The following is a 22901-nucleotide window of genomic DNA, read 5'->3' on the forward strand; positions in this document are numbered from 1 at the left end:
TTTGAGGTCCGGGGGCATCCCATGTTGTTCTTGTTGAAAGGTTGCGAAGGTGGTGCAGGTCCTTGGAAGTTGTCTCCCAGGCACGTGTGCCCCTATGATCCTGTCTCTGGCGGGAGGCAAGGCATGAGGTCCTCTCTCCCTGGTGAAGAAATGCAGCCATAACAGTTCTCTTGGGAAATCTGGGTTAATAAAATGAAGCTTCTTGTCTGAGTCATTGGTTTCATCGAGCTTCTTTTCCAGAAAGTCCTGTTGAATGAAACTGACTGGCACAAGCAGAATCTTTCCCAATGTCTCGTGTAGGAAAAGAGCTGGAAAACTGGTGTGAAGTGCAGTGACTGCAGTGAAACAGGCCGTGACTAATGCAGTCATTATGCCAAAAATGCCCAAATGGCTAATGAGCATCTCCTGCCTTTTGCATACTTGTCCTTTGATGGTATTTGGAAAGCAGAGGGAGATGTGGGATGCTGAGAAGTGCGAGTGCTCTCAAAGACCCATGCTGGTAGGTGAGAAATGGATGTGCTTCCCCATGCAGTGTGTAAGGTTGCATGTAGATCTTGGAGCAGTATCTCTGGAAGGTAACTTGTTTTCCATGTCAACCCACAAGATGAGCAGACCTGGTATTAATGCAACTGAGGAAACACATAGTGTTATGCTCCAGCTGGATTGAGGCTGGAAAACCTCAGCTGCTCTATTGAAGGCAAAGCACTTGGAAGGAGATTAAGGGACAAAAACGCTGGTAGTGGAAGCCAACATTGAGGCATGTGCTCAAGTACAGTTTGCAGAGTTCTCCTGCGTAAAACCTGCTGCTTCTGCCTCAAAATGAAGCATGGTAAAATCTTACAGGACTCACTACCTGTTCTCCTGCATGTGTTTCGTGTGCAGCTCCCCTTTATTCCAAGACCTGCTTGTGCATGCATGCACAAGACCCATAGACCGGTTTGTGTTGGAAGGGACCTTAAAGCTCATCCAGCTCCAACCCCTGCCACGGGCAGGGACCCCTTCCACTGGAGCAGCTTGCTCCAAGCCCCTGTGTCCAACCTGGCAATTAATAACTAATAAATAAAACCGGGGAGGAGGAATAGCAATGTCCTGTCAGGCTGTGCACCCCCGGGAGGTGTGTGGTGCATGGGACATTCCCCCGGGTGTCACAGGCCGGCAGGGAACGCCGGCGCGGGGCTGTGTTGTGCTGCTGGGTCGGTTGCTTGGGAAAAGGAGGAGGAAAAAACCACCTCAACCAAAACAAAGAGAAAGCACACCCAGGAAGCAGCGGCTCCGGCGCGGCCGAGGTTTCCAAGGCTACTGCGGCTCTGGCCAGCTTGGAGCAGGGCTGCCTTTGGGCTGATTTTGTGTGATTTCTAGTGTGTAACTTGGTCAAGAAGTTCTGTGCCCAGCTGTGTGTGTTGGATGGGGATTGCTGAAGGAGGAGTTGTTGTTTTTAATGCAAGGTGAAGGGGCTGGATGATGAGAGCCTTCCTAAGGAGCTCAGAGGAGTGTTTTCAGCTGAAACCACACACCACGACCATTGGCCAGCACGAAGGGTCCGACATCGTCCTTAAGGTAGGGGCAAGGAAGCTGGGTGGTGTAAATGAGTGGTGGTTTGGAAGCAGGGAGCGGGATGCCCATGGCAGGGGTTGGAACTGGATGATTTAAAAAGTCCTTTCCAACCCAAACCATTCTCTGATTCTCTGCACTGTGGTCATCAGTGCAAAGCATAAGGGCTTCTAGTCTGCCTATGCTGGATGTCCAGCAAGAAGAGGGGACATTGCAAATCAGTAACCAGAGCAGAACTGCATTCAGCAGGTTTCTCTTGCTTCTTTCTTGGTTGCCAGTCTGCAGGTGTAGCCCAGCATCACGCAGCCCTCAAATTCACTGCGTCGGACAACAGTTTCTGCCTTCAGGACCTCAACTCCCCCCATGGCACCTTCATCAACGGCTGCCAGGTCCAAAATGCAGCCGTCAGAGTGAGCCCAGGCGATGTCCTGTGCTTCGGCAAGGGGGGAACAGCCTTTGAGCTGGTGGTGGATGGGGCTGCCCAGGTAAGGATGGGAGCTGCTGCCCAGGGAGCAGCAGCAGGCTCCCAGGCTCATCTGGTTTATTGGGGGCTGTAGAGATAGGACAAGGGGTGATGGGTTCAAACTGAAACAGGGCAAGTTCAGGTTGGAGATAAGGCAGCAGCTCTTCCCTGTGAGGGTGCTGAGGCGCTGGCACAGGGTGCCCAGAGAAGCTGTGGCTGCCCCATCCCTGGCAGTGTTCAAGGGCAGGCTGGACACAGGGGCTTGGAGCAAGCTGCTCCAGTGGAAGGGGTCCCTGCCCGTGGCAGGGGCTGGAGCTGGAGGAGCTTTAGGGTCCCTTCAAACACAAACCGTTCTATGATTCCCTGATCCTTGGTAAAAGATGGAAGGGGAGGAATGAAAAGCTTGAGCTCCCTCTGCTGAAGAAACTCGGGCAGTTTATTAAGGAAAAGGAAAAGGGAGAGGATTCCCAACTGGAAGCTGGACATGAGCAAGCGTTGGTCTGGAAAATATCTTTCTTTTTTTTTTTTTTCCCCCTCTATTTACATTTTATGTCTCCTCAAAAGCTGCTTACTGACAGAGAAAATGAGTTTCGGATCAAACCTTTAGAGCAAGTGAAAAGGTCCAGCCCTGACGGATGCTTTGCTTGGCAGCAGCATATGTAACTGAAGCTATCATGGTCTGTGCAGCCGGGCCAAGGCATCACAGCCACTTTGGCATGCAAGAGATTGCAAAGCAGCTGTCAGTTGGGAAAGAACATGGTCAAACGCAGTGGCAGTTTCCAGTCTCCAGGAAAATAACTGTCTGTGGAGGTTGTTGAGCCTTTGGGTTATGAAACAGTTAAGGATTGGTGAGTTCCAGTGTTGGTTTTATTATCTGGGCTCTTGAGGAAGCCAATAAAATAGATAATAAGAGCCTGGTAGTGAGGAGTCATGGAGCCTGGTCTCCCAGCAAAGAAAACTCACTTGGAGCCTGTACATCCAGATATGCAGTTCTGGAGGTCTCAGCGAGAATCCCAGCACAGCAAACAGACCTGCTGCCCCCAGAGCTGGCCGAGAGAACTGCAGAAGATGCTCAGCTGCAGGATGAAGTGCAGTGGGGTGCCAGTGCTGGTTGGGCGAAACTGGTTTGCGCTGAAGGAGGGAGCACTTTAATCTCTGACAGCGTGTGTGTAGGATGCACACAGACCAGTAGTTTTGAACAGTGACACAGAGGAAGCCCTGCGGGTACTTCTGCATCGCTCTGGGCTTTGTAATCTTCTTATGGTGGAATAGCTTTGAAGCCTGACCCTGCTGACTGCAGAGTACATCACCTCAGCACTGCACCCTGTGAAGTGTTTGTGGTTCTGACACTGGGAGGTCTCTCTCATTTTCAGCCGTGTGAGAGGAACTCACGATGTTGTAAAGATGAGCAACACCCAGAGAGGAGTCACATCCCTGCGGTACCCTGGAGCGCAGAACAAGTGCCCATAGGGGCATTGCAGGTGCTGGAGTAGTGGGAGATGAGCTGGGTGATGGAATTCTGCCTCCAGGCCAGGTCCAAGGCCATGTTCAGCCTTTGTAATTGAAGGCTACATGTAAGCAATGTACGAGACCTTGGTGGTGGAAGCTCTGCTCATGAGGAGGACAGCAAATAGCAGCATGCAAGGCCCTGCATAAGGGCTGATAAATGCAATGGCAAGGTAGGAGTGCCACGAGAAGCTTGAGATCAGCACAGAAAATGGGAGAAATGGCAGGGTAGGAGCTGTGAGCCAGGAGAGCTGTGGAACAAGGGCTTCCAGGTTCTGCAAATGATGTGGACAATGATGGTTGTCAGATCAAGAGAGGAAGGGAAGAGCTCCAAAAGCAGCAAAGCCCAGTATTTCAGTTGTGTTCCAGCAAAGCATTTGGGCTTCCTGAGCTAAATCTGACCCTTGGGGAATGGAAATGGGAAAGGACTAAAATTCTGCTTCACCTCAGATCTGTGCCTGGCTTTAGGGCTAATAACGTTCACAGACCCTTGCTGGTAACACTCTCTTTTTCCACCATAGGTGTCTGATCTTCCCATGAAGCATCGCACAGGGTGGACTGGGCAGGTCCAGGTGGTTGCAGAGCCCAAACCCTCGACTCCTGCATCTCCTGCCCAGCTCCCATTGCTGCAGTGGCAGCATCCCCCTGGCTCTCCAGGCAGATGGGCTCCCGGAGCTAGCAGCCGTGTGTCCCATCCACTGCTGTGGAAGCGACCCAGTAGCGCCTGGGCTCGGAGCATGGCCACCACTGTCTCGCTAGATGCTTTCAGCAGGACCTCAGCGGTGAGGCCAGGTACCCCCTGATGCAACCATGGTGGTTTGTAGCCTGATGTCCTCTCTGAGCAGCTTGATGTTGAGTGGAGTTGATGTGAGTGGTGGCAGTTGTGATCATTGTCAGCTACTGGGTGTGAGTCCTTGTCCAGCAGAGATCCATGATGTGGTGCTTGGTGGCATTTGGGTTGGTAAAGCAACGAGCCGTGACATGCAAAGGGGAATGCCATTGCCCCTGCGGCTGAGAGGGACTTTTCCTCTTCCTTTTTCCTCATGTGTGATGACTAACTGTCTCTGCACTGGTGATTCATGCACCTATTTCCGTCTCCTGATTGAAGAGGTGTTTCTGTCTACTTTGAAGCACAGTTTCTGGCTGTCTCGAGTGGAACTTTAAACTAGGTCTGTAGTTGGTATGCTTCTGAAAATCAAGTATGAAATGGTGATGGAGCAGAGGCAGGGACTGGGGGAAGAGTGCAGCTGGAGAACAAGGCTTCTGCTGCACATGGAGTTTGTTGTGGCTTCATACAGAGTTCAGTGGGTTTCCTGGTTTAGGGTTGAGTTTTTTAAAGAGTCATAAGTAATACAGGAAATCTGCTAGAAACCTGGAGAGGGGCTTTGGACAAGGACCTGTAGGGACAGGCCAAGGGGAATGGCTTGAACCTGCCCGAGGGGAGGCTGAGATGAGCTCTTAGGCAGAAGCTCTTCCCTGTGAGGGTGCTGAGGCGCTGGCACAGGGTGCTCAGAGAAGCTGTGGCTGCCCCATCCCTGGCAGTGCTCAAGGCCAGGTTGGACACAGGGGCTTGGAGCAAGCTGCTCCAGTGGAAGGGGTCCCTGCCCGTGGCAGGGAATGGAGCTGGATGAGCTTTAAGGTCCCTTCCAACACAAACCAGGCTGGGATTCTGTGGATACAAAGTCAATTGTGATATGTTGAAGTACCACTGGTGCCCCAGAGCGCTGTACAGTCCCAGCAGCATCACTGAAAGGTGTGTGCACAGGCAGAACCTGAACCTGCAGTGAAGGTACAGAAATGAAGCTGCTGCCTTTGAGGCATTTTTTGTTCCCAGGGGTGTATTATGCCTTGCTATTGTGCAGACTGCGTTCTAATTGTCTTTTTAGAGCTAAATGGTTTCTCTGCTGGTTGTGACACAAAAGTGTAAACTAGTCACTGCCTTACAGTAGTTTTGAGACTAGTGAGATTAATGCTGCAAGAAGTATTACTTCTGCCTGCTCATGCTGATGTTTGTTGCCGTCACATTTGCTCTTTTCCAGTCTCAACCAGCATCTTGAGTGATGGTGCGAGCGGCGTGGGGAGAGCCCCTTTTCTGGGAGCTCAGGATTCAGAAGAGAAGGCGAAGGTGATGCTGGGGAAGGTGTGAGGGATGCTAACCCTGTCCTGGTCCTTGGCAGAACCTTGCCTAATTGCTGCGTGTCCAACCATGAGTCCCTGCAGAGTCTGCTCTCCTGGATGGGGACTGATGTGTGGATAGAGGATGTGGACACAGACAGGGCGAGCAGGTCCCATGTGGTTGGTGGCCAGGAGGTGATCCCTGCTGGTGTTGTGGTAGCTCCAGGCTGGCAGATGGCACCCTTAATCTCTCCACAGGGTGAGAAGGAGGAGATGGGTCCCCTCTCTGGTTTGGAAACAGAATCAAAGCAGAAAGATGCAGCAATAAGAGATCTGCAGGAGGAGATCGCAGCAATGGCAAAGACCTTGGCTCAGGTGGCGGCGAGGAATGAGGTGGAGCTGACCCAGAAGCTGCTTGCCTTTGACCAAGAGCTGGAAGCCAAAGCAGAGCTGATCAGAGCCTTGAGGGAACAGGTACTGAATAACACCCTGTTGTGAAGAGGAGCTTTTCCTGATAGCAGGTTCCTGGCAGAGAAAAGGTGATGGAATTCTGGGTTGCTGTTGGCATCACTGCTGTGGCTGCACTGAGGTGAGATGCTGTGCGGTGCCTGTCTTCCCAGCAGCTTCCTTTTCTCTGGAACGAATCTAAGGTGACCCTGTCTGAAGCAATGACTGCTGAGAGTTACTCAGAGATGCTGAAGAGTAACCCGTCAGACCTGGAAACCTGGGTAACAGGTAGGAACTGGCCTGCCAAGGAACATGGGCAAATCTGTGTTTTGCAGATCAACAACCTGGAGAAGGGTTCGAGCCAGGTTTTCAGCCATTCCCTCCGTGAAAGAGACCTGGAGATTGGGAGGCTGCGGAAAGAAAGCGAGAAGTTGAAGTGGGACCATGCTTTGACTACAGGTGTCGTGTCCTTGGGGCTTGGGAGGAGCATGAAGCCATTTGGGACTGGCTCTTGATAATGAGTGAGCACTGGCACATGATTTATAATGACCTACAGAAGTCTTCTGACCTGGTTTCTGTGTCCTGAAGCTTGATGGGAGTTGTGGATGGTGTCTGATGTGACAAGTGCCCCTGGAGCAAGGGACAATGTGGGGGTCATAGGCAGGGAGTGGTGGGACCAAGCATCCTGGTAGGGGAAAACAGCTTCACATGGTGATCAGGGGAGGCTGAAAGTGATGCTATTCAAGGGCTGCCATGCACACTGGTGGGGAGACCTGACCCGCAAGCTGCTGTGAGGCTGCATGTGGCTGCAAAGGTCACCCCAAACCAGAAGCCTTTCCCAATGGCTTCTATCCCTGCCTTTATCAGGCACGAGGAATGCAATTGGTGCACAAAGCATTGGCTTTTGTAATGTATTCAGATCAGAATCAGAAGTGTTCTGCCTGGTTGCACTGACAGAGATAAGGGAGCAGTATGGGCTCTTGGCAGGGAGGAGGCATCAGAGACATGGATCTGACATAGCCAAGCCGCAAAAACGGATCCCTAGGAGCTGCTCATCCCTCTGGGAATATGTGCTGTGAGGCCCCAAGGAACTTGCTAGTGATGTTAGCAACTTGTCAGTGACTCTTTGACTAACTAACTAGTTAGCTAGTCAAAGAGCAGTGTCCAACACAGCATGCCAAAAGCTGGACCCACTTCCCAAGGTGAATGGTTGTTGAGGAGGGAGGATGGATGCTCAGGGGTTTTGGCAGGGATGCTCTTGGGTAACCTATGTTCTATGTTCTCCCAGGTCTGGTCACCAGCCTGCAAAGGGAGATTGCTGGGAAGGAGCAGAAAATCCAGCAACTCCAGCAAGAGGCTGAGAAAGTGAAGAAGGAGACCAGAGCAAAGGACAATCAGCTGGCAGTGCTTTCTGCCAAGGTTGAGAGCATGACTCGCATAGGGTTAACGTGGGGAAGCTGAGAAGGGTCACACTTCTTCATGTTGTAGCAGCTGGTTTTGAGTGGATATTTATCAGGGCGGTTGTAATCCAAGGGTCCTGGCTGTGTGCACATGGAAGGTGCAGAGCTGAACCTCTGGCCCTGCTGTGATGGGGACACAGAGCAGTGTCACCTTCTCCAGCTGAATCCCTCTCCTTGTTCTGCATTCAGGTGCTGTGTGCCCTGGATTCCTGTGAGCACAGTAGCCGTTTGTACTCCTGAAGTGCTTGTGCCAAGATCCTCCTGAGCAGCCATGGAAACCCCTTCATGTGGCTCCCTGTGGCCCAGCCTGTTTTCCCCCTTAAAACACAGCAGGTTGTTTCTGTGTTTGTAGCTCCCTCCTCAGCTGGCAGAGCTGCAGCGTCTGCATAATGAGTGTAGAGCAGTGCTCTGAAGATGAATGATGTGCCCTGCTTTGCTGAGGAGCAGCCCTTTTACCGGTGGCAAAGGGGTGATGTGCTCTTGTCATTTCACATGAGCTGGACATGACCATAGGTGGATGTTGCTGGGTCCCCGGACTGGCCACACTCTGCTTGGGCAGTTCATGGTCAAATGTAAGGTCCTTTGAAGCAGATAAATTGCTGCCAGCAGGATGGGTTGTCTGGGTCCTAGATCTCTGTTCAAGCTCAGTCACCCTGAGTGCAGTGTGGTCAGAGTGTGATATCCTCAACTTCTTTGGACACAGAACCTAAAGGAGCTACAAGAAACCTGGAGAGGGGCTTTGGACAAGGGCCTGTAGGGACAGGCCAAGGGGAATGGCTTTAACCGGCCCGAGGGGAGACTGAGATGAGCTCTTAGGCAGAAGCTCTTCCCTGTGAGGGTGCTGAGGCACTGGCACAGGGTGCCCAGAGAAGCTGTGGCTGCCCCATCCCTGGCAGTGCTCAAGGCCAGGTTGGACACAGGGGCTTGGAGCAAGCTGCTCCAGTGGAAGGGGTCCCTGCCCGTGGCAGGGGTTGGAGCTGAAGGAGCTTTAAGGTCCCTTCCAACCAAAACCATTATATGATTCTTTAAGCACTCAAGCTGCTATGTGCAGGAGGGGGACCAGGTCTCCCAGGTAAGCACCCTGCTCTGGTGGCCCAGGCTGCTCATGTTGAGGCAGGGAGCGTGTCCCAGAACATCCCTCTGCATTTTCCCCTGCTCTGTGGATGCAGGAAGATCGAGAGTGAGACAGAAGCTGCACACACAGGCTTGCAGGAGAGGGTGCCCTGGGCAGGCAGAACAGAACACAGATTCCCTGAATGCCGAGCTGCCAAGCATATTCTGACACAGTGATCAGCATGGAAATGTCTGTTACTGTCGTGTTCAGCTATGGATGTTCTGAGGTAGCATTTGTTTTCCTGCATCCTTCCCCCTGTCCCTCTTCTACTGCTTCTAAGGCCAGAGGGATTTCTCCCTGTCAGCTATGCCCTGCAGATGTTTCTCCTCCTCTCAGCCAGGTGATGCTTTAATGGTGATGGTTTCATACAGGCAGCTCCAGGCATGGATACTCTTGTGCTCTCGTGCCTTGATGGCCTCATCAAGGGCACTTGGCCATTCCATGAAGATCTAAGCACAGAGCTTGGCTTTAGTACTCAAGTACATGTTGACATTTGCTGCAGTATCTGCCTGCCCTGATGGTGTTTTCCTGTGTTGCCATTCATTCCAGTGCTCTAGAATCCGAGAGGAAATGAAGCAGGAACTCGGAGAGCGGGAAATAATGGCATGCCGGAATGTGAGTCTGAATTCATTTGGAGTGATGGAGCACACAGGAGAGCTGCAGGAAAGCCCCATCCAGGGAATAATTAACTGGGCATTTTAAGGGAGGTGTTTTGAATCTGGTTCCTGTAAGAGAAAGTGCATAATGAACCGTTGAAGCGTTAATCGTAGCACTGGATTGCAACGCAGGCGGGTGCAGCCAGAAAGAAGGGTGGAATTTCATTGGAAAGTCGATCGAACCAAAGTAAATATAGGCAAGAAGGAAATTCCAGAGCACACAAAATGGGATAGATGGGGAAAATGTACGGCTTACTGGTTCAAGTCCTCCCAAGAGGCAATGCCCAGCCTCTCTGGTGAGACCCTCACCATCATGGGACTCTTGCAGCGCATCAAGGAGCTGGAACATGACCTGGAGAGGCTGCAGGGGGAAATCCAGAAGTACTGCATTGAGCAGGAGAGCATCCGAAGCCAGCTGGCTGAGAAAGCCAAGGTAACAGCCTGGATGTGACGTGTGTGGCGGAGCACATGTGTCATGTGGGATAGCAGCAAGCCCTGGGAATGCAGGATGTATGGAGAGTGGATCCAAGTGTGCAGAGCTCTTCCACAGACCCCACTGGGAGAAGCTAGCTCGGGTAGCAGACCATAGGGTAGAAAGTTGAGGATAGATGATGTCCTAAGAGGAAAAGTAGCTTTAAGGGTCTGATGCCACAAACCCACCCCCTGCAAAAGGGTTACTGCTGCTCTCTTGTATTGCAAAGCCATGCTTGGAGCCGGCTGATGTGAGCAGTTGGCTGCAGCTGGGGCAGGAGTCCTCAGGATGCGATTCCAAGGTATTGCTTTGATGTGCAAATGCTCTCGTTGTTGCAGGCTGAGGAGGAGCTGAGGGAAGCCGGAGCCAGGCAAGCTCTGCAGCTGCAGGAGATGGGGCGCAGGGAGCGCCTGCTGCGAGCCGACCTGGCACGGGCCAAGCAGCAGGTAGGGATGGGAGCAGCAGCAGCAAAACCATGGGGTTACAAATAGGGAAGGTCATTGTGCTCCACTGCAGGCACAGGTATAGAGTCCTGAGCACCAAACCCTGGCACGGGGCTTAGCTTGTGGTCAGATGCAGTGTGGCAGGCTTATCCACAGGGTTTGCGTAGAAGCTGTAATAGGATACAGAAATGCACTATACTCTGCGTAATCATAGTTCTCCTGTCCAGGACCTATGCAGACCCTCCTCTGTGCCTCTGCAGAGACAGCCCTTTGCAGCGTAACATCCTGCTACATCACCAGGATAAAGCCGTGCTTCACGCAAGAAGGGGGGGCCACCTCCCCAGTGTGGAGTCCTGTTAGCTGGAATTTGTTAGGAATCCCACTCCATGAGAGGCCCAAAAAGCTCTGAGGAGTTTGATCACACGTTTGGAAAATAACCCTGGGGTTTGTGCAGAGCAGAGCCCAAGGGCTGATGGAGGCTTTTGGGTCTGCCATGTGGGTTAGCACATGGATGGATGGCTATGGAAGCACCAGCTGCAATGCATAAAGCATAATGCATAAAACACAAATCATAAAGCATAATACATAAAGCATAATACATAATGCATAAAGCACTAAGATGGTGGGAATGGTTGTTGCCATCTCCTGCAGAGGGGCTGGGGGTGGCATCCCCCCCCTTCCCTGGCTGTTTCAGAGGAGGAAATAAGTGTTAGCTGTGGGAAATCCCTGCTGGAAAGTGGGATGGAGCATCCGCCTGGCACAGGCGGTCTGTTCCGTGCAGTGTGCACCAGTCCTCTGCCATGGGAATCCTCCCACAGTGGTAGAAGGGCAGCAGGAGACATTCAGGACATTGTCAAGGGATGTCTGGAGGAGGGTGGGAGCCTGCATGGGGCCTCGTGTTGGAGATGGCAGACACTGGGACACCCTTGGCATTGACGGGTTGGGCAGAGCGGACCAGCAGAGAGAAGTGATCAGTGATTTCTGTTCCCCTGTGTTGATCTGTGCTGCAGCTGGAGTCCTTCAAGACCCAAGTGATGCGAGTCTGTTCTCCAGCAGCAGCAGGGAAAGCCATCACAGAGCAGCAGGTGAGTTTGGATGCCAGTGCATGGAGATGGTGCCTTCAAAGCCTGGCATGGCTTGAGACAATCACGGTGCCTGTTATGTATACTAGTAGTGTCCAAGCCTCTCCAGGTCATAGGTTGTTCCACAGCTATCCCAGGTTAGCAACACTGCTCTGTGATATGGAGGAGATAGGATCCTTTTTGTGCTCCCAGCTTGGATGGGGTCAGTGGGCTCTATCAGGGGTCTGACATGGCTAAGAGTGTGCAGCAAGCCCCAGTTGCTGCTCGCTGGGATAATCTATGGTCCCTCAGGTGGAAAGGGTGTTAATAGAGTGCCTTGTTCTCCTCTTCCTTCTGCTTTGCCAGGTGATAGAGAAGGTCAGACAGGTCTGTGACGAGAGCCAACAAAGTCATGAGAGAGAGAAGTGTCTGCAAGAGGAAATAAGCTCCAGGCTTGCAAAGGAAAAGGAAGTGTCTGCAAACGCCGAGGTGTTCAAGAAGTCCCTGCAGGAGCTCCAGGTCAGCCTGTTCAATCTTGGGGATCAACTGGCAGGAGGTGAGCAACACAGGGCGTTTTTCTTGGCCTGAGTATAGGTCAGAGAAAAGGGAGGCTGTGTTTGGGCACCAGTGTGCAGCAATCCATGAGAATGGAGCCCCAAAAGTGTGAGCTTGGTCACTGGGTGCGTTTGTTCCAGGCTCACCTGAGCAGGTCCTGCAGCAGCACCAGCCTGCGAGGGGAGCTGGAGAAGCTGGAAGTGGTGCACCTGGATCCCTCCATCTCCACCATTGGGGTGGCAGCGGTGGAAATGGCCCGCGTGCTCCTGTCCTGGCTGGAGGCAGCAGAGCGGCTCCTGGCTGGCGTGGGGCTGGACCTGCATAAAGGTCTGTGTCCTGCTGGTGTCCCTGGGAACAAACCTGCTCCAGGTGGGATGTCCTCCATAGCCTCTATGAAGGAGAGAGAGTCCAGTGTGAGCTGGGCTTGGGGGTGCCAAGCCCCCACGTTGGTGCCAATCTCAGGCAGTGTGGGCAACTAAGAAGCCTGCTCAGGCAGCGCGCATGCTCTTATTGCCAACGTCTGCAGCTCTCTCACCCAGCTTGGTGTGACCTGCCCCCACAGGGCCCTGGGAGGGGTGTCTGTGAGGTGCAATGTCTGCGTGGGCACATCCCATCTACTGACATCACGGTTATGCCATCAAAGTGGGATTTGCCTTAGTGGCATATGGGAAATGTTTGTGCTGGCGGAGATCTGAACCCTTGTCTCGAGGTTCCACATTGCTTTGTCTTCCCCTTCCTGGGCTGCCTCTGTTGTGGGGTTTGGCAGAGCAGTTGCACGGAGTTTGTTCGGTGAATGGTACATGGAAAACACAGCAGCTGTGGGACGGAAAGAACTTTAAATCCGGTCCAACTTTTATCCCAGCACTGCCAAGGCCACCACTAACCCGTGGCACTGAGGGAATGGGAACACTTCCAGGGACAGTGATTCCACCACTGCCTTGGGCAGCCTGTTCCAGTCCTGAGCACTCCCTCACACAGCACAGATCTGTGTCTGTCCCCTACATTGTGCTGTGTTGCATCGCAGCAGATCAGTGATGCCTCTGACAGCAGCATGGGACAGGGAGCATTGCTCCCATGGCAGCATCACTGTCACAGTGCTACTGCACAGGGGTGCAGAGCCCCATGTGCTGGGTGGCAGTGGAGTGGAGCTGGGTGGTGTTCCACTGCTGAGGGTGCAGGAGGAGCTGTGAGCCCGCTGTGGGTACCAGGGTGGTGATTATAGCACCAGGAGCATTGTGCAGCAGCGAGCGAAGGGCATAAAGAAGATGGGGTGATGCAGCAGGGTGGGTGACAGGAACACAAGTTCTGGCTGGGAACAGGCATCCGGGCTGTGTGCATGCCGCCTTCCAGCCATGTCTCAGCAATAGCAGCCATCTCCAGGGATGGGAATGTGCTGCAGCTCCATAAGTGCAGCAGGGAAACCCTCAGCTGACCACAGGAGCCTTTCCAAGGGGGTCTCTGAGCCTGAAGCCCAGAGCAAGGGGCTATGAGGGGCTCCAGACTGGTCGCTGGGTGCAAGGCACATCCACTGCCCTAGCCTGGGAGGGAAACCCAGGTCCAGTGTGTTTCCTGGGTATCCCAGTGAGCACAGGGATTGACTGTGTGCGAAGTTAGTGGTGTTTTCCCTGCTGTCTATGGACCTCCACCACCAGGTGAGGGGACTGAGGGCCAGCAGTGGCCAAAGTGATTTTTGTAAGGGGGCAAGCAGCATCCCCAGGCCTCAGAGGATGCTCCAGGATCTACTCATGGGCTGTGTGAGCACCTTGTATAATGAGACTCCATTGGCTCTTGCAGGGCTGTTGGCTGCTCTTGGGACATTGGTGGAAACCAGTCAGGAAACTGCCCAGAGGAATCAGACGTTACAGGTACAGATACATGTCCATAAACCAAGGTGATTTCTGAATATCTGAGGTCTCTGGGTCTGCAGTAAATGCAGGGGAAGGGTGAAGATGGAGCTAAATGCCAGCATGTTGGTATCTCTAAAGGGGCAAGGATGGACAGTATATCCCTGATTGGAACGGTTTGTGAGTGAATAAGCAGGAGGCTTATGTCTTGCCCTGCTCCTAAGGTGCTTGCTGTCACACCTTGGTATCTGCTGTATCCCTGTAGGCACAATTAGAGAAGGCCCAGGAGTCACAGGCAGCTTTGCTGCAGGAGCACACAAAGCAGCTGGAAGCTAAACATGAGCAAGAGCTACAGCTAAAAATCAAGCACATTCAGCTGGAGAAGGACAAGGAGAGCCAGGAGGTACGGGGGCACTGGTTTGTCTTAGGAAAATGACTGCTAGAATAGATGTCTGTAATAGTGTTTCCTAGCAAGAGGAAGTCTTTAGCCTCAAGTTGTCTGGATGCAGTCCCGCGAGCCCAAAGTACCCACTGGGAAGCACTGGGAAAGAGCAGAAAGCAAGGAGCACCATCCAGATCCTTGAGCTTAGGAAGGCAGTGTGTTGTCTGTAGTGAATGGAGTGCAAGTAGATTGAATGGGGACAGCTTGTTGTGGTGTCTTTAAGACAGTTTCTAACGTGCTTTTGTGTCTGTTGCCTCTGGAATTGCTATTTTCCAGTGTCCAGTTCTCTAAGGAGGTGGGTAAGGAGCAGCCAAGCAGCTCCTCCTTCACCTCTGCTTCACCTTTTCCTCATCCTCTCCTTCATTGCATTGCCTTGTGTCCTGCTGAGCTTTTCCCCCATAACTTGTCCCTGCTCCAGAGCAGGGACCCTCCTGGCTGCTTTCCTCCTTGGAGTCAAGCTCTTTTCCCTAATGATGCGTGTTATTCTGTACTGGAACTGTGGGCTGTCAATTTCCCAGCTCCTGGAGAGCGCCATCACCCAGGAGAAGAGCAAGTACAAACAATCCCTGGAGGAAGAACAGAAGAAGATCCAAGACCTGGAGAGCCGCCTGAGGAGCATGGCTGAGGTCAGTGGCCTGCACGGAAGGTAAAGCAGAACTGCTCACCCTTGGAATGAGCACATCTGAAAGTGCTCTGTAGCAGGCTGGGCCATCAGTGGACTGTGGGTTCCCTCCCTCCCCACATACACCTCAGTGCGTATCTGCAGAGAGAAAGGTGGCTGCCTGCAAGCTTGGTACCTTCATTACTGCTCCTCTCCTCGTGTAGGCTATAGAAAGAAAGTCAAAGGAGCAGGAGGCTGCTGACTGCAAGCTGCAAGAAGCTGTGCAGAAGCTGGAGGAAACCACAGTGCAAGAGGTAGGTCCAACACCCTGTGTGCAGGCAGAGGACTTGGCTGGATGTGCTTTCAGTGAAGAAGGCTTCTCCAGTCCCCGGTTGCAGGGCGCTGCAGCCTCTCCCCTCCCTGATATCCTTCCCTTCCCTCTGTCTTTCTGACCACTAGCCAGGAGAGATGGTGCAGATCATGATCCCAAAGGAAAACATGTGCAGTGCTTCCAACCAGCATCACTCATCCTTGTTTCCTAGATAGTGTTACAGCAGCGGGTGCTGGAGCAAGACGAGCAGCTCAGGACCCTTCAGGAGGAGAATGAGTTACAGAGACAGAAACTGCAGGGAGAAATAGAGGAATACAAGGAGCAGAGTAAGCAGCATGCACTGACAATTGTGGCTTTAGAGGAGAGGCTGCTGGAGGCCAAGGAGCAGCAGAAGACACTGGAGGAGGAACACACAGCACTTGTGGAGAAAATGAAAGGTAGCTGCAGTATCTGCACTGGGAACCTTGGTTAATGTGAACTTGATAGAGAGGGAGCAGTACATTTGCAGCTATGGAAAGCGTTGTGTGTGATATTGATCTGAGGTTTGCCTATGGCAGAGAGAGCTCAGTGAAGTCGCTGAAGAAGCTGTTTCACAGGGGGTTGCTGTCTGTGGCTCTGGGGACTGTCAGTTAGCAACCCTAATGGCTTTCTCACTGGAGAAGGGTTCTTTGCCCTCTAAAGCAAGGAGAGTTTAGGCTGCACCCAAGCAGAAGAGATGCTGAGCAAGGAAGGATGTGAGGAACTGTCTAAGCACTGTTAGAACCACCGATGTTCCTCAGTGTTCAAAGGAGGAGGATCTGATGTTCCTTTTCCTTCCTCCCATGAAGGAAAAGATGTGTCTATCAGAAGCAAGGCAGGCCAAATGTGTGTGTTATGAAGAAGTGACTGGCATTGCTGTTGTGTCCTGCAGGATTTCGGGGTGACACTTCCCAGGCACCACCGGAGGCTTGGCTGGAGGCTTGTCCTGCTGCAGAGTCTCACGGCTGTCTGCGGTAAGCAGTGCTTGCCGGTGGTGCCTTGTTCAGAGCAGATACCCCCAGGAGAGCTTAGGAGAGCTGAGGGGAATGACTGCAGCTTGTCCTGAGCTCTTATTTGTCTGTGATTCCCTTCCTCAGGAAGTTCAGAGAGGAGCTGGTCATGGCACAGAACACGCTGCTCTCCAAGGAGGCTGTCATCACTGGGCTCACCAAAGAGCTTGCAGAAACCAGAGCCAGGCTGACAGACCTGAGAGGTGAGTGAAGCGTGGCTTCCGCCTTCCCATCCCTCTTCTGGGCAGCAGCAAGGTGGACTCATGCAGATAATGGGAAATAGGTGCTGCCACTCTCAAGCAGCACTGTTGTCCATCCCCATCGGGTTGGTGAGTTCCTCCCTGTCCTTGGCTAAGCAATAGTGGTGATGGTGGGTGAAGGTAATCAGGTGGAGATGGGGTGGGCAAAACTGAGGTATCTTTCTCAAAACACCACTGGCGGGCTCCTTTGAGCCTAAGTCATCCTAAGCCTTGCCTGGGACTCCTCAGTGGGCACCTTGTGCTTTAGGGAGGCTGTTGTTCTGCAATCCAAAGGGAAACAGCCATAGCAAGTGATGGCTGTGGCCTATGTCCATGCAAAGCGACTGGCTGTGCAATGATTTAATAGAGCAAGGTCTAAGGGGACACATCCATTTCACCAAGAACTGCAGATCCCCCAGGGCTGGTCAATGAGACAGCCAGAAACCCCTAAAGCTCTTGTATCCCAGGGGAGCTGAGTGAGCAGCACAAGGTGGAACTGGAGCAGAACCTGACCCGGCTGAAACGCCAGGAGCAGGAACTGAACCTGCTCCGAGAGAAGCTATCCCAAATGTCCAGCCTGGTGGAGAAGAAGGAACAAGCCCTGGAAGCAGTCACTGAGGAGTTAAGGTACATGGTGCTGTGGCTGGATGTTTTGCAAATGCTGTTCTGTAGATTCCCAGTGGCTGATGGCATTTAGGTATCTCCCAAGATGCAAAAGGCACGTGGGAGTGAGAGCATTGGACTGGAGCAGTGTTGTCTCTATGGAAGTGCCATGTGAACTGAAACAGGGCTTTAGCAGAGCTCGTGCTGGTGGACGTGTCCCTAAGTCACTTGTAACTAAGTGAATGTTCCCACTCACACCATGGTTGTCATTGGTGGTGCTGCTCTCTGCAGCTGCTCATCTGTCAGGGTGTCCCACAGTGGTCTTGTCTCTTGGCACAGGCAGGCCCAATCCCACTGCCAGGAGCTGAAGGATGCTCAAGAAATGGCCAAGAAGCCAGAGGCTGCTCCTGGGACACCAGCACAGGCAGGAGAAGCTTCTAAGCAGGTAAGTGCACACAGAGGCTGCTGAGGTCTGGCTTTGCTGAGAGCATCCATAGTACATGGTGTTTCCCAGCATCATAGAATCAACCAGGTTGGACAAGCCCTTTAAGCTCATCAAGTCCAACCCTAACCCCAGCACTGCCAAGGCCACCACTAACCCATGGCACTGAGGCCTCGTCTCCACGGTGTGTGAACACTTGCAGGGCCGGTGCCTGCAGCCCTGCCCTGGGCAGCCTGTTCCAATGCCTGAGCACCCTCTGGGGCAGGAATTGTTCCTCATCTCCATCTAAACCTGCCCTGGTGCAGCTTGAGGCCGGTTCCTCTTGTCCCATCCCTTGTTCCTTGGGAGCAGAGCCCAGCCCCTCCTGGCTCCATCCTCCTGTCAGGCACTTGTAGGGAGCCATAAGCTCCATGGCCAGCCTCACGCCTGCTCAGAGCTGGTGCAGGATCTCTGGCCACCCTTTTCCTAGCCAAGGGCTGCAGATGCTGCAGCTTTGCTACTGGCTGATGAGCTGATGTTTGCACAGCACTTTGGAACCGGGAAGTGGTGTTTGTGTGCTTATGGTGCTATAATTGCCAATTAGAAGGGATAGCAGCCTGCATGTGGAATGATCTGCAAGCGCTGCCTCCTCTTTCCTTGATGAGCAGTCGATGCTGGCTCTATTGGTGCCATCCTCAGTGCTAGGGAAGGGAGGAACAGAAAGGTTCTGCAGCAGCAGATGGAGGGACTGTAGGAACCGTACATCCTGTACCACAGCAGTGGCAGACAGCGTGCCAGCAGGGAAGGCTGCAGTGTGGGGGCCAAGCAGTGACTCACAGCCAGCTGACAAGCAGGAGGTATCGCTGTCCTGTTCTGCACGTGGGGATGGGGAGCGTTGGAGACCCAGCCAAAGCCGTGGTTCAGGAATAAGCCACCTCTCACTGAGCAGTACCAAAAGGCAACAGCAGCCAGACCTGAGCGGGCAGTTTGCAGCCGTCAGTAGCTGTGTGCAGGGCTGCCCCGTCCCAGGTTTTGGGATGTTTGTCATCATGCCGTGAGCCAGATGGGGCTGGAATGGGGAAATCATAGAATGAATGAGGTTGGAAAAGACCTTCAAGATCAAGTCCAACCCTTACCCCAGCACTGCCAAGGCCACCACTAACCCATGGCACTGGGGCCTCGTCTCCACGGTGTGTGAACACTTGCAGGGACGGTGCCTGCAGCCCTGCCCTGGGCAGCCTGTTCCAATGCCTGAGCACCCTCTGGGGCAGGAATTGTTCCTCAGCTCCATCTAAACCTGCCCTGGTGCAGCTTGAGGCCGGTTCCTCTTGTCCCATCCCTTGTTCCTTGGGAGCAGAGCCCAGCCCCTCCTGGCTCCATCCTCCTGTCAGGCACTTGTAGGGAGCCATCAGGTCCCCCCTGAGCCTTCTCTTCTCCATCTGAACCCCCCAGGTCCCTCAGCCGTTCCCCATCACACTTGGGCTCCAGGCCCTGCACCAGCTCCATTGCCCTTCTCTGGCCCTGCTCCAGCCCCTCAATGTCTCTCTTGTAGTGAGAGGCCCAGAACTGAAATGCATGAGCCTGGTCTAAAACCAAGTAATGCCTGAGGTCATTCATAAATGCAGGCTGCAGAGTGAGTTGGGATGTGTGCATTGAGGAATGTGAAGGCAAAGCCAAAGAGCGAAATGCTGCCATGGCCATTCAGATCTATGCACCATCCCTCTTCTGGCTCTCTGGAGCATTTCCACTGCTTACGTCCCCACCAGGGTGCAGCTGGCTCAGCAGAGTGTGAAAGGGGTCTCGGGTGCTGCTCTTTTATCCTCACAAATCCACCCAGAAGGGTGCAGAATGAGATGCTCTGAGTGACCAGTGCCTGTCAGCACGGCTGTGTTTCAGCCAGGTTGAAGCTGAGCTCATGCTGAGCCAGATCAGTGTGAGTGCGAACCGGCTGCTCTGCCTCTTCCAGGAGTCACTGTTGGGCTTGGCTGACCTCAGTATGAGATGCAGAGGCCTCAGGCACGAGGAGACGATCCAGCGCCAGCGGGAAGGCTTGGCTGAGCTCCGGGAGAGGGTGAAGGTGCTGGAGAAGAGGCAGTCCTCAGGTATGGGAAGGTGCATCCATCTGGGAGGAGGAGGTGTTTGCAGGAGGGGTTTGGAGGCAGAGATGGAAGCGAGCAAGTGCCTGGCAATGTGCATGGCCATTCCCACCCTCGGGTGCTGCACTGCTCAATGTGAGAGCAGCTTTCACCCAAAGGAGCTGAGCTCTGCGTGCTGAGGTCTTGCAAGTGCTGGATGTGAGAATCGCCTGCATGCCCAAGCTCATTTTCCCAGTCCCTTTCCATTTTTTATATCCCTGTGTTGGGAGCAGTATGGTGAAGCAGCATCATCTTTGTTAGAAGCTGCAATTAGAGGATCTGTTTGTGGTGTGAGCCCTGAAAGCCCATCTGCAAAACAGGCTGGGGAAAGCAGTGGCCAAACCCTGGAGTAGCAGTGTCTGCAAGGAAAGCCGGTGCAGGCTCAGCTCCAGAGCCCATGCATCACTCCATGCACAGTTACCATAAGAGGAAACCTGGCAAGCCTCAAAAGCAGCTGAGAGATGAAGCCTCAGCATGCTTACAGAGAGTGGGACAACTCAGTGGCTGTTCTTTTACTTCCAGCTGCCACGATGAAGGGTTCAGAGCCTCTGGTGGTCCTCACAAAATGCTTAGCAGAGGAAATAGTCCAGAGAACAGGTCATGAGAAGGAACCCACACCCGTGTCAGGGCCAAATCTGAAGGCCAGCAAGGTAAGGAGGCAGTTTGTGGTTTATGGTGCTTGGGTTATGGTGCTTAGTCAAAAAAGCGCTCTCTGTAATAGGGAGAATTCAGCTTTCTAATATCCTAAGAAAGAAACCAAAAGGGGAGAGGGGGAGATTGAAAATCTGGCAGCATGTGAGATGCTCAACCCAAAGCCAGGCATTCCATGGCCTCCATTGGTCTTTCCCTGTTTGTGCAGGTTCCTGGCTGTGTTCCTAATGGGGGCTCACACAGGGCAGCAAGCTGGGACATGGGCAACACGATAGACTTTGGTGAGAAGATGGTGAGTGAGTGATGGACGCGTTCAAATGGTGCTTTTGTAGAGTGTTGGTGGTCTTCAAACACACCTCAGATGTAAGTGGGGGGGTCTCTTCCCACCGAAAAGGGCAGGAAAACGTCCAGCAAGGAAAACTGATCATCCTGAAAAAGGAAAAATATCCAACCCCAAAGAGTTGTGCAGCTTGGAACTGAATCCCAGGCTGGTCCGGAGCTGGGAATCGAATCCCAGGCTGGTCCGGAGCTGGGATGCACTGCTGTGCACCATGTCACATCGTGAGTGCCACCAAGCACACAGCCCAAAGGAACCACAGTCAGGTGTGGGTTTAGGAGCACTTGGCAAAGCTTGCAGAGGGGAAACACTCCCTGAAATGAAAACAGGGAAGCAAACGGTGCTTCCTGTGTGACACTGGCATCTCCCAAGCTGGGCAGGATGGAAGCAGATGGCTGAACGGTGGGATGCAGTAGAGTGGAGGAGTTGGCAGGGCAAGGAAATAATGCACTCCCTGCTCTTCCTGCAGTATCTGGATGCAATCAATGCTCTGGGAAGCCTGATGAAGGTGGAGGAACTGTCGGGAATGCAGTCTTTGAGGCACCTTCCTCCAGAGGAGAGGGGAAAAGCAGGGCTGCAGAGGCAGAAGGACCTGGAGCTGCTCTGTGACAAGATCAGGAACCTCAAGAGTTGCCTGGAAAGAAATGAGGAGAAGCTGAAAGAATATGAGGGCAGAGTGGAGCAGCTGAGGTACTGAGAGGCGAGGTGACCATTGCCAGCCATGGGTCTGAGTGAGACCTAGTCCTGGATGCTCTGATGTCCTGGAGCATCATGCCACGGAGGATGGATGGCCCTGGGAGGGACACCAGCATCATACGGTTTTGCTCGGAAGCTGTTGCTCCCAGGCAGAGCCTGGCTTTGAGGGGTTGGTGCAGGTGACAACTTGTCCCCCTCATTGTGCACAGGCTGAACCAGGCATCCCTGCAGAGGTGCCAGGAGGAGGTGTCCAAACTGGAGGAGGAAGCCTGCAGGGAGGCGGAAGAGAAGGCTCTGCTGCAGGAGGCGCTGGAGAGGATGCAGCTCCAGCTGAACCAGGAGAAGAGGCAGCGAGCAGCCAAGCTGCACAAGGGGAGACCACAGGAGCAGGTGAGCAAGGACCCATGAGGACAACTGGAGCCAAAAGTCCCAGTGTCTGAGTGGTCAAAGGCAGGTCATGATGGTCAGCAAACACCTCCAGGCTCAGTGGTAGAGGAAGGTGAGGGATGCATAGCACAGCCAGAACACTCCACTGTTGGTAAGATGCCCAAGGCAAGCCCTGCAGGCAGAAGGGATGTGACACTGGTGATATCCAGAGCCGTGCACAGGCTGGGAAGGTGTGATGCCCTCTGGTCACTTGGTTGCACACAACAGAGGTAAAGAGGGTGTGAAATGTCCATTGTCACAGGAGATGTCTCCCCTCATGGGTGCAGATGCATGATGTTGCACTCTGAAATGAGCACTCTGGAGGCACTTGGTGAATGAAGAGTGAGGATTGGGGCAAGAGATCCATAGGGCTGAAAGGTGCCAAGTGGTGTTGGCTCCACAGATGTCTCTAGTGTGGGGCACCTCATGGGGTGCTTGCTGCAGCCAAGAAGGTGAAGGAGCCCAATGTGCTATCTCAGCAGAATCTGTGAGCCCACTGGAATGTGCTTCCCTAGCTCCTGTGATCCATTAGGAATGCATGGTGGGTCTGGCTGCTGTATACTGCAAGTGGCTGTGCTCTTCTGCAGCCCCAGCCGGGCATATGCCAAGTGAAGAGCTGGATGCTCCATGTGATGCCTAACTCCTGCACTTCATACAGCATCCATCAGGCACCTGAGATTCTGTGGTCCATCTGACCATCCCAAGGAGCTGGGCATCCTGGGGCCCTGCAGCTTAGCTGCACAGCAGCATTCCCACTGCAGGAGATGGAGGGCAACATGAATGTAGGCAGCTGTATGGAGGGGTCTGGGCTATGAACATGATGTTGATGTCTCTCTGTTCTGCAGCCTGGAGCCAAGAAGCCTTTCTGGTCGGGCAAGCTGAAGGCCAAAGAGTGCACAGCAGAAGCTGTCAAGATGGGAAGTGCATAGGAGAGGCACCACGTGGGCCTTTGGTAGGTGAAGGTCTGCAGTGGCAATGGGTCATTGTGCTGTGGACTTCCTAATGTCAGATGTGGTACAAGGCTTTGGTGCATTTTGAGGAGCCCCTGCTGGAATCCAATAGCTCCAGGGCATGCTGGTGCAGGACCTCATTTTCCTGCAGTATGGGTTGCACGGTGTGTGGTGGGATCTATGGCAGTAGAAAAGGTGGTGTGGATATAGCCCATTGTATACGTTGTGTGTGTAGATACGTGTGTGTGAATAGAGCCCAATGTACAGACTGTATGAGTGAAATCAGCCATCTGGGTCCTGTCCTGTTGCCTCTGAAGCAGCCTTGTTGCACAGCCCACATTGTCCCTTGCACTT

The 22901-nt window shown here is 53.2% G+C and overlaps 1 protein-coding gene across 1 annotated transcript; it reads left to right on the forward strand.

Moving 5' to 3' along the window:
• Positions 1–1443: 1443 nt before the first annotated feature.
• Positions 1444–22832, forward strand: FHAD1 (forkhead associated phosphopeptide binding domain 1). Its single transcript, XM_065696612.1, has 28 exons — positions 1444–1557; positions 1830–2036; positions 4042–4312; positions 5560–5645; positions 5894–6109; positions 6418–6541; positions 7371–7501; positions 9206–9271; positions 9641–9745; positions 10123–10230; positions 11238–11312; positions 11655–11807; positions 11984–12170; positions 13638–13708; positions 13953–14090; positions 14648–14755; positions 14955–15044; positions 15273–15498; positions 15972–16053; positions 16177–16292; positions 16796–16955; positions 17271–17376; positions 19319–19454; positions 20010–20137; positions 20347–20430; positions 20945–21165; positions 21381–21561; positions 22443–22832. Exons 1-28 carry the CDS (start codon positions 1459–1461, stop codon positions 22524–22526), a joined length of 3759 nt encoding a protein of 1252 aa, XP_065552684.1. The 5' UTR covers positions 1444–1458; the 3' UTR covers positions 22527–22832.
• Positions 22833–22901: the final 69 nt, after the last annotated feature.

The sequence above is a fragment of the Lathamus discolor genome, chromosome 16 (assembly GCF_037157495.1).
Source record: "Lathamus discolor isolate bLatDis1 chromosome 16, bLatDis1.hap1, whole genome shotgun sequence".
NCBI lineage: Eukaryota > Metazoa > Chordata > Aves > Psittaciformes > Psittacidae > Lathamus > Lathamus discolor.

Excerpts from the sequence above, each read along its gene's own strand:
- FHAD1 (XM_065696612.1), top strand. The coding sequence starts at position 1,459 with ATGATGAGAGCCTTCCTAAGGAGCTCAGAGGAGTGTTTTCAGCTGAAA. Across the intron at positions 13,709-13,952 it reads AGAGGAATCAGACGTTACAG|GCACAATTAGAGAAGGCCCA; the intron begins GTACAGATACAT and ends GTATCCCTGTAG. Across the intron at positions 15,045-15,272 it reads AGGAAACCACAGTGCAAGAG|ATAGTGTTACAGCAGCGGGT; the intron begins GTAGGTCCAACA and ends CTTGTTTCCTAG.